Genomic DNA, 17,249 nt, shown 5'->3' on the forward strand with positions numbered 1-17,249 from the left:
GGGGAGCGCCGACCCGACCCGACAGGCCGGCGCCCCGCCCGCCCGGGCGTACCCAGGTCGGCCCGGATGGGTCATAGGGGCGGGGGCCCAATGCTTGGGCAATGCAAATGCAATGCGATCATGCGTCGATAATTTGTTATGTGTACAAGTTTGTTTGTGTTGTTCTCATTTCGCTGCCATGCTAACCAATAAACCTCTATGTGTCTACAGCACACAGAATTCACGGACACCTCAGTGCTGGAGTTCCACCAGTACGAGTACCGCGTGACGGCCATCAACGCCGCCGGACACGGCAGTCCCTCGGACCCGTCCCTCACCATGACCGCCAAACCCATGAAAGGTCAGTCGGGGTCAGACCGCTAAACCCATGCGAGATCAGTCGGGGTCAAATTGAAGGTACTCACAATGAGGACAACAGCTGAGTTCCTGTGTTCATAGATCTGTTTATTGTTGAGCATTTGCCACTGATGCTTTCAGTTAAGTTTCAGACTGTTCCAGTTTGGTTTCAGTAGCGCTCTCTTTTAGTTACGCAATTTCCTACTTGGTTTTTCTGTTTCGCTGTTATGTATCCTTTATTTTCTGATCGGTCATCCCTCGTCTTTGCAGAGCCCCCGAAGCTGAACCTGGACGGTATCCTGGGCCGGCGGATCCGGGTCCGCGCCGGGGAGCCGATCGACATCCGGATCCCCATCAGCGGCGCCCCGGTGCCCACCGTCGAGTGGGCACACGCCGGCAAACCGCTGGCACCCGGCGGCCGGGCGGAGGTGAGAGGAAGGGGGGTGTCAGAAAAATGATCAGAATAACGAGTGAAGTGAAAACCACCACGGGGAAAATGATAATTAGGAACCTGCAACTTGAATACGATATCAAAGACTGATAGCTCCATGATTAGCACTCCCCATCAAGCCAGCGCTTGTAGCAGACTTGTCCATGAAGGTGCGAAGTTGTAAACTGGATTGCCGTTTCGCTTCTCTGTTTCAGTTGTCTAAGTGACTTGCTGACAGTTGACACACTGTCCTGCTCCGTCCCCAGATGGCGACGACGTCCGAGTACACGACGTTCCACATCCCCAAGTCGGTGCGGGAGGATGCCGGCAAGTACACCATCACGGCCAGCAACGCGTACGGCACCGACTCTGCGGACGTCGAGGTGGTGGTGGTGGACAAGCCCGGCGCGCCGCGCGGCCCGCTCTCCTACGACCAGGTGACGGCCACCCAGGTGACGCTCTCCTGGAAGCCGCCCGAGGACTGCGGCGGCTGCGACCTCACCGGCTACCAGGTGGAGGTGGCAGAGGGCGGCTCCGACAACTTCCGACCCGTGCCCGGATACATCCCCGGACCCAACTTCACCGTCAAGGGCCTCACCGAGGGCCGCCAGTACACGTTCCGCGTGCGCGCAGAGAACATGTACGGCCTCTCTGAGCCGCTCACTGGCAAACAGGTGACTGCCAAGAATCCGTTCGACGCGCCGGATGCGCCGGGCCAGCCGCTCATCACGAGCTACACGCCCAACAGCGTCAGCCTCAGCTGGACGCCGCCAGAGTACAACGGAGGCAACCCCATCTCAGGTGGGTGGCCGCAGAGGGAAATGGGAGAGAACACTCATAGGTAGTGAATCGAGCAGCAATCTGGTGGTGACAATGCCGTTGGAACAAGTAATGCGCTAGTCTGACAACTTCATAGTGATTTGATTTCTTGTCGACTGTCGACGACTGGTTACCAGGGATGTGATTCAGTGAAACATGCATACGGTTGTGAAACCTGCATAAATCTCGTTCATAGAAAAAAAGCATTTATCAATTTTGTTCGCTAAGTCCGTTCAACTCTCCGATAATTCTTGCATCACCTCTCTGCCATCAGGCTACCTGGTGGAGCGCCGGGACCGCGGCGGCGAATGGATCAAGTGCAACACGTACCTGGTACCGGGCACCAGTCACACGGTCAGCCACCTGTCCGAGGGCGGCCGGTACGAGTTCCGCGTGCTGGCGGTCAATGACGCCGGCCCCGGCAAGCCGAGCCGGCCCTCTGAGTCGGTCACCTGCGGCGTCATGATCTGTGAGTGCGGACGATGGAGAGGTGGGGATAGAGGCGGGGCTGGCCGGCGGCCGGCACGCGCTTATTTTCGGGTACAGGAGGGTAAATGCTGGTAGACTATTTTGTTTTCACGTTTTTTAACTTGATGCTAGAGTGCTTGCTTAACTTTTCATTTTAGATCATTGATGATAATTTAAGATGTGAAATATTTTTTCGGCCATGTTTTTGATACGCAAATATAGAGAATCTGATTATTTTTACTTTCATCAATTATAAAACCAGCGATGGTCTGCATCGATCATTAAACGACCGTCGCTCTCCCTGCTACAGACAAGCCGAGCGCGCCGGAGGCTCCTCGCCCGGAGCGTATCACCAAAGACTCGGTGACGCTCTCCTGGCGTCCGCCCAAGGACGGCGGCTCCAAGATCCGCGGCTACCTGGTCCAGAAGCAGCCCAAGGGCAGCGACGAGTGGCTGCCGGTCAACGAGGCGCCGCACCCGCTCTCCAATTTCACCGTGCCCGACCTGACCGAGGGCGAGGAGTACGCCTTCCGCGTCATCGCCGTCAACGACGTCGGCGAGTCGGCGCCCAGCAAACCGTGCCCCTTCGTCAAGGTCAGTACACGCCCAGCAAACCGTGCCCCTTCGTCAAGGTCAGTACACGCCCAGCAAACCGTGCCGCGTCGTCAAGGTCAGTACACGCCCAGCAAACCGTGCCGCTAGTCAAGGTCAGTACACGCCCATCAAACCCTGCCCCTTCGTCAAGGTCGGTCGATGGGATGATGGAAAAGCGAGATATTGGCGAGATATTTGGTGGAACTTGTAGCGGAAATGGGCACACCGTTGTTACTTTAGTATTAAACTCCATAAAGTTGAAGCAAGTGAAAAAAATCATGCATTTCCTTCGTGTAGTTGATAGTATCACAATCAATTACCAAAGAAAGTCTGGTGAGAAGTATCCTTATCGAGTCTCACATCAACAGCAGAGCTGTCTTATCCTAACCGTCGCGACCCTGCTCATTGACAGGTGGAGGAGCAGCCCAACAAACCTCACATCGACGTCAGCGGCCTTCGCGACATCACAGTCAAGGCCGGCCAGGACTTCAGCATCCACGTGCCGTACCGCGGCTTCCCCAGGCCGACAGCCGCCTGGACTCGAGACGACGTGGCCGTGGACGACTCGGACTCACGCGTGCACACTCAGCTGGGCGACGACTTCGCCAGCTTCGTGATGACGAACGCGCAGCGTGGCGACACGGGCGCCTACCGGCTGCACCTGAAGAACACCTCCGGCATGGACACGGCCATCTGCAATGTCAAGGTCAGCAGAGAGAAGGTGTAGGTCGTAGGGTTCGGAGGATGAGCAGAGGCATTGGTGGTGACAATTGGCTGAGGAGAATGCCAAAGAGGATTTTTTTTTTTTTGCTAATGGGTCGGCCTAAATATTGTTACATGAACATCAAGTCATTCACTTCTCATCAATCATGTATAGCTGCTGCTTCAGCTTCTCCGTAAATATCAAATGTATCAACACCTTTGGATCGTGACCTGACTCTGACCTCTGAGCTCTGACCTCTGATCTGTGACCCCTGCATCAGGTGCTGGACCGCCCTCTCCGCCCCGCTCCGCTCCGTGACCTGCTCTCTGACCTCTGACCCCTTTGTCAGGTTCTGGACCGCCCCGCTCCACCACGGGACCTGCGCGCGGATGAGTTCGGCGGCGACAGCCTCACGCTGTTCTGGAAGCCACCGAAGGATGACGGCGGTGCCGACATCACAAACTATGTGGTAGAGCGGCGCGATCACGGCAAGGCCGACTGGTGCAAGGTACGAACACCATAAAAGACGTGGAGGTGCGCGCTCAAAGTTGGTTCAGCTACACCTGGAACTGAATCATATTTTAGTGCAATCACATATGTCGTTATTATTCGAATATCTATTTCATTGTTTTAAAAAAAAGTCAATGGGAACCCCATTATCTTTCTAACCTATTCCTCAAGAGAATCCGATGCCACGCAATTATCACATAATAGCCCGTATCACGACAGTGGACATCACGACCTCACAACTCTCACCTCGCCCGCAGGTGTCCAGTTTTGTCTCTGGTACCGGCGTGCGCGTGCGTAACCTGAGCGTCGGCAAGGAGTACGACTTCCGAGTGCGGGCAGAGAACCAGTACGGCACCTCTGAGCCGTGCGAGACCACCGAACCCATCAAGGCCAGACATCCGTTCGGTAAGTGCCACACGGGAGCGGTTCTGCTTTGGTGTGGTTGTTTGATGAAATAGTTGGTCTGCATGTGTTCTTAAATGACTTATGAAAGAAATTGTCGAACAGTTTGTTTTATTTTCAGTATAGATGTTTAAATTAATTTGGTTTCATGCTTGTTCGTCGATGTAAATGAGAGCACTGTTGAGCAGTGACGTATTTCTGATCAAACTTCATCCTGCAGCGCCGGAGACGAAATGACGATCCTACCCTCACCCCAGACGTGCGGGCGCCCCCGGAGCCTTGCAGGCGGTACTGACTGACCCCTCCCCTCCCCTCAGACGTTCCGGGCGCCCTCGGAGCCCCAGAAGCGATACTGACCTGACCTCCTCCCCCCCCCCTCAGACGTTCCGGGCGCCCCGGGAGCGCCGGAGGCGGTGCACACCTCTGAGGACTCTGTGTCCCTGTCGTGGACGACGCCCAAACACAACGGTGGCTCGCCCATCACCGGCTACGTGCTCGAGAAGCGCGTGGCTGGCGAGGGCTGGGTGAAGACCAGCCACGCCACCATACCTGGAGCAGAGTTCAAGTGAGGACGGCGGAATAGTTTTGACGGGGGCGTGGGCATAATAAATGTGCGAGATGTGACGTAACCGTACGGCGGTGATAAGCATAGTGCACATACTTTACTTAGTGTACATTTTTACCCTAGCATTGCTGCCTTCAGCTGTTTACCTGGCATTAGCACGGAATATATAGTCTACGACATGTCGTAGACTATATATTCCGTGGTATTAGTCTATGACGTGTGCTTTTATTTTGCTCCCTCAATGTGACAAGCTTGGTCATTTTTTTTTTTTTTTGCACAATTCGCTAGTCTGACATACCTTTCCGTCTCGCTCTCACAGGGTGATGAACCTGATAGACGGCACCGAGTACGAGTTCCGCGTGGCGGCTAAGAACGCCGCCGGCCAGGGTCCGTGGAGTAACCCATCCGACCTCATCCGGGCCCAGGCGCCGCCCAGTGAGTGATACGCACTGTGAAGAGCGGATGTCGCCGGGGGACGGCTGAGGGGTGTGATGATGTGCTCTGTGAGCCGCTTTATCTCTCAAGTGGATCCCAACGAGAATGATTGGCGTTATTATTATTGTGCCGCCTGCATTACTTACTTTCATATTATTTGTGAAGCCTATTGGGTTCCACTATAAGCTTATTTTCGCTGAAAAAGCGATGGTACCAGATAATCTAATTGACGAGCAAAATATGTGTGCGTCACGCCGGTTGCTGTTGCTGGTTGCTGAACTTGCTGTCCCTAACTCTGCCCACCCTGTCTCAGGCTCTCCGAAGATCACGTCGGACCTGACCATCCGCGACCTGACGGTGCGCGCTGGTGAACCGTTCACTATCTGTGTGCCGTTCTACGCGTCCCCGCGGCCGCAGCCGACTTGGTCCGTGGGCACTGACGAGATCTTCCCCGACGACAGGATCCGCTTCGACACCAGGTCAGAGGGCGAGCGGATCGACGGACACTGGGTGGGCGGAATATGGGATGGATGGGGTATCACGGGGTGGCGGGCTCAGGCTGTATTGCTCGTGTTATATTGAGGAAAAACTGGGACGGGACAAAAGCTACAAACGCATCTCCTCATTTTTTCTCTTCCTAATTAGGGTGTTATTAAACAAATAATGATAATACACCAAATAAACAGCCTAAAGTGTCATAGTTCTGTCGGTTTCTTTACACCTTTCAGTGCTCTGAGCATATTCGAGCTCATGCCGTATATCGTCCTCCCGGCACCATCTAACTTTCGTCTCCCCGTCTGGTTTCAGTGACACTGAGAGCATCCTGACCAACAAGCGTGCCAAGCGCTCGGACCAGGGCTCCTACCAGATCAAGCTGTCGAACCCCGTCGGCTACGACACGGCCACGTGCCGCGTGTCAGTGGTGGACCGGCCGACCGCGCCGCTGGTCAGTTACCATACCGCATTGAAGCGACCGCGCTCTCACATTCACGCTCTCACATTCAGTGCATTTTCAGACTGTGTGCAGCGATGTCTGAATACAAGAATGTGGGAGGAACGATATTGAAACGTCGAGTTGAAAATAGGATTTGAAAATAATGCAGTCAAGCTCTTTTCATTGTTTCATATGAATAAATTCAGTTCCGGTGCAAGCGTATACGACTTAGCTATCTGCATTTACCGCCATTATTTTTAGTCGGGGTTGCCTTCGTTCAATGTTAAGCATTACTTTGAGCGGTAGTTATTTCCACTGATTCTTATGTCGCCATCCTCCGACAGGGTCCGCTGGACATCTCGGACATCACGCCCGAGACGTGCTCGCTGTCCTGGAGGACGCCCATGGACGACGGAGGCTCGCCCATCACTAACTACTCCGTCGAAAAGATGGATATCAGCACAGACGTGAGTTAGCGATCGCATTCAGAGCGTCTTGATTTTATTAGAAGACGTTCTATCGGGGATCTAGACTTTATTTTGGAATTTTAACTAGTAATTGTGTCCACCATCGAACCGTTTCGTTTCAGTTTTGGGGGACCGTGCTTATGATGATCGTCGTAAAAGAGGGACAGGGCCTAAGTGGCTTGAGAAGATAATTGTTGCTCTCTCGCCTTCAATAGAATGACTCCGTTCGGTTTTCTCGTCATCAGGTCTGGACCAAGGCGTGCAGTTTCGTGCGCGGCACAAACTACGTGGTGATGGGCCTTGAGCCCAACAAGCGCTACTTCTTCCGTGTGCGCGCGGAGAACCAGTACGGCCTCTCGGAGCCTCTGGACTCGGAGGAGCCCATCACGGCCAAGTTCCCGTTCTCTGCGCCGGACGCGCCGGGCCAGCCGCGCGTGCTCGACTGCTCGGCCGACTCGGTGAAGCTCATGTGGGAGCGCCCGTTGGCCGACGGCGGCTCCAAGATCCAGGGCTACAAGATCGAGATGCGAGACGTCACCGACGAGCTGTGGCGCGACTGCAACGACTACCTAGTGCGCGACACGGTGCACCAGGTCAACAACCTAACCGAGGGGCGCGAGTACGAGTTCCGCGTCAAGGCCAAAAACGCGGCCGGCTTCAGCAAGCCGTCGGCGCCGAGCTCGCGCGCCCGGCTCCGCTCGCAGAAGGGCGTGCCGGCCGCGCCGGGTACCCCGGAGGTGGCCAAGGTGACGCGCAGCTATGTCGACCTCAAGTGGGAGCCGCCAGCGTTCGACGGTGGCAGCCGCGTCACCGGCTACGTGGTGGAGAAGCGCGAGCTCGGACATCCGTTCTGGGTGCGCTGCAGCGAGTACAACGTGCCCGACTGCGAGTTCTCGGCCATCAATCTGCGCGAGGGCGGCGATTACGAGTTCCGTGTGAGCGCCGTCAACTCTGCCGGCCGCAGCGAGCCGGCGCAGTGCATCGCGCCCGTCCGCGTACAGGAGGTAACCGGCGGCCGCGCGCCCGAGTTCGTCAAGTCGTTGATGAACACCGGCGCCGGACTCGGCCGCCCGCTGACCCTCGAGTGCAAGGCCATCGGTAAGTGGTAGGGTGGTGTGGAGGTGGGGACGGAGATGAGGCAAAGGTGGGGACATATGCGAGGTTAGACCGTAGAATGGGCCCCGCTGTCTCGCTATGATCAAATTTGCTTTATTTACTAACGCTAAGCATTATGAAAATCTTTGTATCACTTCAATATCTACAGCAGCAGCTGTCCCACACCCGACAATAACTTACGAGCTAACTCAGCTAACTCAGCTGAGTTAGATGAGCTCACTACTTGCTAAATCAGCCCATATCATTACCCAAGCCATCCTGTCTTTACACCACCTCTCTGTCCGTCCGCAGGCACACCGACTCCTGGCGCGCGCTGGCTGCGTAACGGCCGCGTGGTGAACACGGACCTGGACCGGGTGCAGGCGGAGGAGCATGACGGCACCTTCCAGCTGGTGTTCAGTGAGACCTGGGCGTCGGATGACGGCGAGTACGCCTGCCAGGCGGCCAACGCGGTCGGTCACGCCACCACCACCTGCCGCGTCCGCATCGGAAGTGAGTGGCGACGCTGCCGGCAGGGAGACGGGTCAAATAGTTACTGCATGAAATCGGTCACTAGTTTTACTGTGATTTTGTGGAAATCACTTTCGAATGAGGTGTAAACATCCAGGCGAATACGGCCACAATTATAGTAGCGTTAGCTGTTGCCTGTGGGGTACTTTTGTCACCTGTTGGCATCCAATTAGCTGCATTGTAGTGCCTAAGTTTCCCCGCTTGTCGTGTCTGACCTCTGCCCCATCACCCCGCAGCGCCGCCGAGGATCGACCGTCTGCCATCGGACCTGCACCTGCCCGAGGGTGACAACGCCAAGCTCAAGATCTACTTCTCCGGCGACCAGCCGCTGAACGTGTCGCTCTCGCACGGCGGCAGAGAGGTGGTCGACAACGACCACATCAAGTACACCGTGTTCGACGACTATCTCATCGTCTTCATCCGCGAGATCAAGAAGGACGACGCCGGCCAGTACGAAGTGACCGTGTCGAACGACAGCGGTGCCGTGACAGCCGCCTTCAACGTGTACATCACCGGCCTGCCGGGCCCGCCGCAGGGCCCGCTGGGGGTGACCGAGATCAACAAGCACACGTGCACGCTCCAGTGGCAGCCGCCGCTGGTGGACGGCGGCTCGCGCGTCACCCACTACGTCATCGAGCGGCGCGACATGGCCCACAGCCACTGGGTGGTGGTCTCCACTACGTGCAAGGACACCACGTTCCTGGTGCAGGGCCTGACCGAGAACCAGGAGTACCTCTTCAGGGTGATGGCCGCCAACCAGAACGGCGTCGGGCCGCCGCTCGAGGCCGTGAACCCGGTGAAGGCGCGCTCGCCGTACGATCCGCCCTCGCCGCCCGGCGTGCCCACTGTCAAGGAAGTCGGCGGCGACTTCGTCAACCTCAGCTGGGACCGGCCGCTCAAGGACGGTGGCGCGAGAGTCATCGGATACTGGGTCGAGAAGCGCGAGGTCGGCTCAGAGAACTGGCTCAAGGTCAACCATGTGAGTACCTATGGGGATGGTGGACTCTACATAGGTTTAGCATGGAGAAACAATCCAGTGATAGATTAGCGGGTTTGTTATGTCACTAGACGTCATGAAAATACACACTTGGTCTTTAGATTCCTGTCATATGGTATTCTTCTTGTCCAGGGTTTGTTTTTAAGCAGAATTGATTTGGAAGCGTTTGCTGGTAATCTATCATGTGTCTGCTTTCGTCAAAGAGACGGACAGCTAAGACGGCTGACAGCGGCCCAACCAAGGCCCTAAATACAGGCCCAACCATCTCTGACCCCGTGTGCCTCGTGCCGCGTGCGTCCGCAGGCGCTGTGCTCGCCGCCGCAGATCAACATCTCGAACCTGGTGGAGGACCGGCAGTACGAGTTCCGCGTGTTCGCCGTCAACGAGGCCGGCACCAGCGAGCCGTCCTCCGCCAGCACCTCCGTCAGGATCCGGGACCCGCACGGTAAGCGTCTGAGGCGGGACTGGGAGGGGGCGGTGACGTAGGGGACCAATGTCGTCAGAAATCAGAGATTGGTTGAATGCGGAAAGCATGATATTGTTTTTCCAATGCTCCTACGCGCTAGCAAAGACGGTGCGAAAGTGATCCGGGGCTATATTCTCACGAAAACAGCGTCTTTGGGTGAGGTGACAGCCCGATGAGGTATAACACGCGACAAGCGAATAACATGACATGGCGGCGGCGGGGAGGCGGACGGCAACGCGTGTGTCGCCAGACAGACCAGGCAGAAATGGGACACAACGTTATCGCGGGCGCGCGTCCCCTAGCCTAAGTCACGTGACCGCGACGGACGTCTTGGCTGCGCAGCGGCCGCGCGCTGGTTCATTGCCCCTAGAGGGCCAAACAGAGAAGTCATGGTACCACAAAATTTTTCGCTCGTATACGATTGGAAAAAGCTCCTAGCTGCGCTAAACGCCGATTTTAATTTAGCATCCCGCTAGCACGAGGCTATAGCCAAGGGAAGGAGAAGTTACTCGCTGGCAATGAGCCATGTCTATTGTTGTCTCCCTTCAGTCTTCAGATTTGATAGATTTCAATCGTAACGGACACGCACGCCATATTTGTACTGACGCGGCCCCGCCGCTCCCTTCTTCCAGCCGCCACGCCGCCGGAGATCGTGCAGCCGCTCAAGAACGTGATGGCGCTGCAGAACAAATCCGTCACGCTCCAGTGCGTCATCACCGGCACGCCCAAACCCAAGATCACCTGGTATAAGGGCAACCGGGAGATCTTCAGTGGCAACAAGTACTACATGGACAAGGAGGGCGACACGTATTACCTGGATATCCGCGACGTGTATGGGGAGGACGCCGACGACTACAGCTGCCGCGCGCACAACGCCGCCGGACACAAGTCCACCCGCGCCACCCTCACCATCAAAAGTGAGAGCGGGGAACGGGAAGAAGCGGATGGGGATAGCAAAGGATTTGTCTGGTAGGTTACGGCGAAAAAGTTTAGGACGATACTCATCAGCGGTTTGTTAGTAGTTCGTCGTTCTTTAACTTCATGACAGTAAATCATATTTTCAATGATTCTGTTTGATTTATGACGCATGTCATGAGATACTGACCCTCCCAAAATCGAAAAGTTTTTCTTCTGATACCCATTCACTAAACTTCTTTCTTTGTACCTTTACAGCTGCACCTAAGATTAACGTGCCGCCGCGGTTCCGCGACACGGCCTTCTTCGAGAAGGGCGAGAATATCGTCATCAAGATTCCGTTCACGGGTAACCCGCGACCGCGCTGCACGTGGACCAAGGACGGCGAGGTGATCGAGAAGGGCGCCCACTTCGACGTCGAGACAACGGTACGAATCGAACGGAATTGGTAGGCAGCTAGCACGGGCTGGTGGAGGTTAATTGTATCTGGGGCTCGGTATACCGGTAATGAGGTTATCAACTAATGTGTGAACGGTAAATGTTTCAATGTCTGCCATTTTTTATGGAGTCCAATTCAAAGTTAGCAATTATTCATGGGAGTTCAGTATAAAAGACGGAGAAAACAGTACCATGAAATGGCATTATAATGGCATTGTCCGAAAGAATGGATAAGCATTGTCTTGTGCCATGACTTCAGTCGGGCTTGTTTTGACCGTAGTCACACCCTCTGTCTGCGTTACAGGAGCGTCACGCGATCCTGACGATCCGAGACGTGGATCAGCTGGATAACGGTCCGTACCGACTCAGTGCCGAGAACGAGCTCGGGGCCGACTCCTGCATCATCAAGGTCCAGGTCGCCAGTAAGTGACACGCCATCGAAATGCTCGGATCATAACTATAGCCGTAATTGCTGTTCTCAGGGAGAAAAGGCTTTACCATTTATGAAATACATTTTTGTTTGGTGTACTGCAATCGCCGAATGTGTAACGTGTCACCGAAAGGCCACAAGAATGATGAATTGCCACATGAAAGGTGTGTTTTCTCGTCCCACACCTCCGCACCCATATAACGACCGTTCTTTCCCCCAGACCACCCCGACGCGCCCAAATACGTGATCGCCGAGAAGCCAACACCCAACTCCTGCATCGTCACCTGGAAGCCGCCCGCCTGGGACGGCGGCAGCAACGTGACCAACTACATCATCGAGCGGCGCGAGCACCCGATGGCCACCTGGATTCGGTGTGGAAACACCCGGTTCACGGTGCACGAGTCGAGTGGACTGACCCCCGGGCAGACCTACTCGTTCCGCGTGATCGCGGAGAACATCTACGGAAAGTCGCCGCCCAGCGACGAGTCGGCGCCGGTCACCACCCGGGAGACCACCAAAAAGAAGGTCCAGAAGAGGACCTACGAAGGTCAGTTATAGACGGTACCAATGTCCTCCAGGAAAGCTTCCTTGCGTCATGCTTAAAAGGAATGTTTGGAGATGCATTTAATTTCTGTCATTCAGCGAAAGAACGATAAAAAACATACTGGATAGTCATTCAGCGAAAAAAAAAACGATAAAAACATACTGAATAGTGGATATCGCTACTAAAGTATAAAAAGTTTAAGGCAAAAGCTCATTTTCCTCTTGACATTGAATATGTTAAGTGGCAGAAAATACTTATCTTCTCACAGTCAGTCATTGGTGTTCTTCCTCGAATGGTTACATGACTCGACCCTTCCCTCCCTTCAGTGGACGAGACCGGCAAGCGTATCCGCAGCCGCGCCGAGCCCCAGGACAACTACGACCAGTTTGTGTTCGACGTGCACTCCAAGTTCGTGCCGCAGCCAGTGGATATCAAGCACGACAACGTGTACGACCACTACGAGATTCTCGAGGAGATCGGCACCGGCGCGTTTGGCGTCGTGCACCGTTGCCGCGAGCTCAAGTCGGGCCACATCTTCGCCGCCAAGTTCATCCCGATCAGCCACCCGATCGAGAAGGAGCTGATCAAGAAGGAGATCGACATCATGAACCAGCTGCACCACCCGAAGCTGATCAATCTCCACGATGCGTTCGAGGATGATGACGAGATGGTGCTGATTTACGAGTTCCTCTCGGGCGGGGAGCTGTTTGAGCGCATCACCGCCGAGGGCTACACCATGTCCGAGGCGGAGGTCATCAACTACATGCGTCAGGTGTGCGAGGCCGTCAAACACATGCACGAGAACAACATCCTCCACCTCGGTAAGTGAAACAGACGATTGGGGATAAACATCGTGGATTGGTTTAACACAGATTTATTGCTCGTTGATGAAGTTAACGACTCATAACGTTAAATCATTGATCGTGTTGACGGTCAATTTATTTCAGAGCATTGCTCTTCACTATATTTGTTTAAAATCTGTAACACATTTGCTTATCTTGATTATTTGCTTTTGACCGTAAAATTGTGATCAACTATACTTATGATCCATACAAGCCACCCATTTCAATAAACCATTAATGTCTTAAGTGTTAAATTTCCGCTTTCTTTCTATCCCTGATGTTCCCTGTGCTGTTTCCAAAACCAACGCCCCTCATTTTCGTGCTCACCTCCGACAGACGTGAAGCCAGAGAACATCATGTGCCAGACGTCCAAGTCGACCAACGTGAAGCTGATCGACTTTGGACTGGCCACCAAGCTGAACCCCAACGAGCTGGTCAAGATCTCGACTGGCACGGCCGAGTTCGCTGCGCCCGAAATTGTGGAACGGGAGCCGGTCGGCTTTTACACGGACATGTGGGCTGTCGGCGTCCTGGCCTACGTCCTGTGAGTATAGGGAGGTTGGAGGGTGGAGGAACGCTGGAAAGGAGCATGATGACCAAACAGTCATAGTATATGTAGTATTCATGAATAGTATTTTTTACAAGTTACAAGCGTGCATTTTTTAGACCATTTTGGTGGTACAATCCTAAATCTTATGTCTCATTTTCTTATGCTTGATAAGAAACCGAGATACTTGTAGCGGAAGGACAAATTTTCATGGTTCTCTGAATGAGCGCTTGCATTGTCTCGACACATTTATTACTGAAATGCTCATAGTAACAGCTTGAAACATTATTTTACTTGTCTGTCGTTTTCAGCCTGTCGGGTCTGTCTCCGTTCGCTGGTGAGAACGACATCGAGACGCTGAAGAACGTGCGCGCCTGCGACTGGGACTTTGACACCGAGGCCTTCTCGAACGTGTCCAAGGAGGGCAAGGATTTCATCCGAAAACTGCTCGTCAGGAACAAGGAGTGAGTCGAATGCTCATCGTTTACTGTCTTAGAGAAATTACTGTTAATAGAACGGAACATCAGTTGAAACATTTCTGAGTGAATTATTACTTTATGATATAATATTCGATCCGTTCGATAATATCCGTCGAACCAGGACAATAGGCTGCAGGCACTATAATGAGGTTCTGTGAGGTTCCTTCACCTTGACCCGATCTAACACCACACGCTTTCTTCCCCGCAGTAAGCGTCTGACCGCTCACGAGTGTCTGGAGCACGACTGGCTCAAGGGTGACCTGGGAGACCTCAGTGCGCCCATCGCCAGCTCGCGCTACGTGCCGATGCGCGACCGGATGCGGGCGCGCTACGACAACTGGTCGCGCTACCCGGTGCCACTGGGCCGGCTGGCCAACTACTCCAGTCTCCGACAGCTGCAGATGGACCGCTACAAGATCCACGAGGTCAACGTGGACCGGCTGCAGGCGGCGCCGCGGTTCGTCATCCGGCCCATGTCGGCGTTCGCCTACGAGGGCCAGGCGGCCAAGTTCACGTGTCGGGTCATCTCGCTGGCACCGCCGACAGTCACCTGGTACCGCGACAACATGGAGCTGCGACAGTCGGTCAAATACATGCGCCGCTACGCCGGCGACGACTACACCTTCATCATCAACCGGTGCAAGATGTCCGACCGCGGCGAGTACATGATACGCGCCGAGAGCCACTACGGCTTCCGCGAGGAGCCGGTGTTCCTGAACGTGCAGTCGGTGGCCAAGGAGATGCCGCGCCGCCAGGAGTCGCGCGAGCCGGTGCGGAAGCGCCAGCAGCAGCCGAGCTTCCAGCGCGTCTGGGACAAGGAGGCCGACCACGCGCCCGTGTTCAGCTTCCAGCTAAGGCCGCGCGTCATGCAGATGAACCAGACCTGCAAGCTGCTCTGCTGTCTCAGCGGAAAACCGGCGCCCACGGTGAGCGGAAAGCGTGTAGTATCGACCTCCGTCTAAAATATGAGCGCTGATTTCTTTGTGACTTGCTCTCCGTAGTTGAGCTGCTCTTCCAGTATTGAGCCACGGCCTTAGTTACCGTGTAGATTGAATTACGATTGCTTTATCAGTCGACTTCGAAGAAGAAGGGCAACTTAAATGCAGAAATTGACCAGATATGTATGATTTATGAACTCTCAAATTATAATGAACGTCTTAGACCGTATTATTATATATTAACACATGGTTTCCCGTGTGTAAATGGTTTTAACGCACGACGTGGATGGATTGGAGCACGAGTGTGTTAATGCACGAGTGAAACGAGTGCATTAACGCACAAGTGCTCCATTCCATCCACGAGTGCGTTAAAACCATTTATGCACGGAAACCATGTGTTAAACTAATTAATACATGCTTAACGGTGCGAATTTAAATTAAAATTAAACCTAGTCCATGCCACTAAAAAGGGCCCTTTATGGGAAATCTTAGAATAAAGTCAATGACCCTTACGAAAAATTTCAGCCGAGAAAGTCATCACTGCACGCGCGTGCACCAATTTAAATTGGTGCACGGCTACCTTCGAATTAACGCACGGTTAATCTCCAGTGAACGCACCGTAAAGTATGTATTAATTGTCATTAAATACGTTTATTAGTTCCAACATGTTTATTATTGCCCTCCCTCAGTCTGAGTTTCAGACAACTACGAGTAACCCTTCCCCCAATCTCGCTTCCCCAGGTGAAATGGTACAAGGGCGACAAGGAGCTGTCGCGCTCCGAGTACAACATTACCAACGCCGACGGCGTGGTGACGATGGAGATCGGCAGCTGTCAGCCAGAGGACTCTGGAAAGTACCGCTGCGTGGCCACCAACGCCCTAGGAGAGGCCGAGACCAGCTGTGTCATCATCGTCGAAGGTACGGGACAAGGCGATAGAACGTTACAGAGCATGAGGACGTCGAAACGGACGCAGTGGCTGGGGGTTGTGTAAATATGTCTTGTCAGGGAGCTAGCGTGCTAAAATGCATGTTTTTTGTCAGAACTTTGTTACATGGAAAATTAAAGTTTTTGTGCGGATTTTACGCTCATTGTCTAACGTGCCGTGTAAAAAAAGAAAATAGAAGCATATTCAATGTCAGGCGGGTCTCGTATCGTAGAATGTCATGTGTAGTTGTCCGTCTGGTTGCGGTCCGATTGGACCATTCACCTTATCGAATTATCGATGTTGTCGTTTCACTGCCCGTCACTCGTCGCACGTTTGTTCGTTGTTGGCTCTGTACCGGAGCGTTGTGTCCATGGCTCACCCTGGTGTTTCAGCTCCTTCCTGTGAGTGGCGTCTGCCGAGCCGCCGCGGCCGCCGCCGCGTGTACAACCGATTGCCGTGGTTTTCAGCTCACTAAGCTACACAACAGACAGACAGCAGACACACAGCGGCCGTCTGCCGGGCCTCAGTCACATATAAGTACAGGTGTTGATCACAGCACAGTACACTGACGTGCCTATCACCCGCACATAACAGCACTTTTTCTTTATAACTGCTCAGGGAATTCATTCAGCTAAAGGAAATCGTAGAGTTACGTGAAACGTAGAACTATACTGCATCTTTATGTATAGGACTGCTTATCAAAGCATGACATCGACGTGAGATCAGGTTCATGGACTATGCTAAAAATGACTCCTAGGAGTACAACTCTTGTACCGTAATTTCCCTTTTCGGTAACAGAAGATTTTAAGCGGTTCAGTAGAATTGCGTTGGTTCTGGGTACGGTAAAATGACCTGCTCGCCAATTTAATGTTATGTTATTAAAATATGACGTAAACTACACCGAAGTTTTAAAATATCCCATGACCTGCGGGCGATTGATGATGCATATTATTATTCACCCATGCCAAAATACGGAAACCGGGCTTCGATTATAGGGGTTTCACGACAAATCGAATAAGGATGTTCTAAATTAGTGCGGACTCCGAACACATACCACCACTTTCAGTGGCACCTGGCCATTCACACGCTCATCTCACTTGCAAACGTCACGTTATCTCACCCCACTTTACGTTTCAGAATAACCATGTGCAATTATGCTTTTGTTTCAGCTTATGTTATCGACTTGTCTGTGCTGTGTGCTTTAGTTCGTCCTCGGTTCTGTCTCGATTCAATGTTTGATGAGTGAAAAGCTGTGAGACCAGCCGAATGACCACTAACCCGCCCACCCCTCGAAATTCTCAGGTGGTTCCGACGAACAGTCTCGGAAAATCTTCGATAGTTTTAGTAAAAAAGGTAAACGTTATAAGACATTAGATTAAAGTGGTGTAGCTTAGATCTCCTCGGTTCGTATAGCGCTTGTAGTCTAGATTCAACTTT

At 53.5% G+C, this 17,249-nt stretch overlaps 1 protein-coding gene across 25 annotated transcripts in view; it reads left to right on the forward strand.

Moving 5' to 3' along the window:
* LOC122389594 (twitchin-like) overlaps window positions 1-17,249 on the forward strand; it is a 124,846-nt gene that overhangs the window by 98,488 nt on the left and 9,109 nt on the right. For all 25 annotated transcript variants that reach the window (XM_043381769.1, XM_043381776.1, XM_043381782.1 and 22 more), the window contains 27 exons: window positions 211-340; window positions 607-764; window positions 1,033-1,567; window positions 1,860-2,054; window positions 2,364-2,647; window positions 3,060-3,353; window positions 3,700-3,858; window positions 4,118-4,265; window positions 4,644-4,827; window positions 5,147-5,262; window positions 5,576-5,741; window positions 6,070-6,208; window positions 6,541-6,663; window positions 6,909-7,761; window positions 8,071-8,271; window positions 8,526-9,268; window positions 9,590-9,731; window positions 10,385-10,669; window positions 10,926-11,095; window positions 11,410-11,527; window positions 11,756-12,082; window positions 12,406-12,900; window positions 13,258-13,465; window positions 13,780-13,932; window positions 14,156-14,873; window positions 15,627-15,804; window positions 17,115-17,165. In XM_043381769.1, the coding sequence (XP_043237704.1) occupies window positions 211-340; window positions 607-764; window positions 1,033-1,567; window positions 1,860-2,054; window positions 2,364-2,647; window positions 3,060-3,353; window positions 3,700-3,858; window positions 4,118-4,265; window positions 4,644-4,827; window positions 5,147-5,262; window positions 5,576-5,741; window positions 6,070-6,208; window positions 6,541-6,663; window positions 6,909-7,761; window positions 8,071-8,271; window positions 8,526-9,268; window positions 9,590-9,731; window positions 10,385-10,669; window positions 10,926-11,095; window positions 11,410-11,527; window positions 11,756-12,082; window positions 12,406-12,900; window positions 13,258-13,465; window positions 13,780-13,932; window positions 14,156-14,873; window positions 15,627-15,804; window positions 17,115-17,165 (7,273 nt within the window). The remainder of the gene's footprint in view (window positions 1-210; window positions 341-606; window positions 765-1,032; window positions 1,568-1,859; window positions 2,055-2,363; window positions 2,648-3,059; window positions 3,354-3,699; window positions 3,859-4,117; window positions 4,266-4,643; window positions 4,828-5,146; window positions 5,263-5,575; window positions 5,742-6,069; window positions 6,209-6,540; window positions 6,664-6,908; window positions 7,762-8,070; window positions 8,272-8,525; window positions 9,269-9,589; window positions 9,732-10,384; window positions 10,670-10,925; window positions 11,096-11,409; window positions 11,528-11,755; window positions 12,083-12,405; window positions 12,901-13,257; window positions 13,466-13,779; window positions 13,933-14,155; window positions 14,874-15,626; window positions 15,805-17,114; window positions 17,166-17,249) is intronic.

The sequence above is a fragment of the Amphibalanus amphitrite genome, unplaced genomic scaffold, assembly GCF_019059575.1.
Source record: "Amphibalanus amphitrite isolate SeventyFive unplaced genomic scaffold, NRLGWU_Aamphi_draft 000019F_arrow, whole genome shotgun sequence".
Lineage (NCBI taxonomy): Eukaryota > Metazoa > Arthropoda > Thecostraca > Balanomorpha > Balanidae > Amphibalanus > Amphibalanus amphitrite.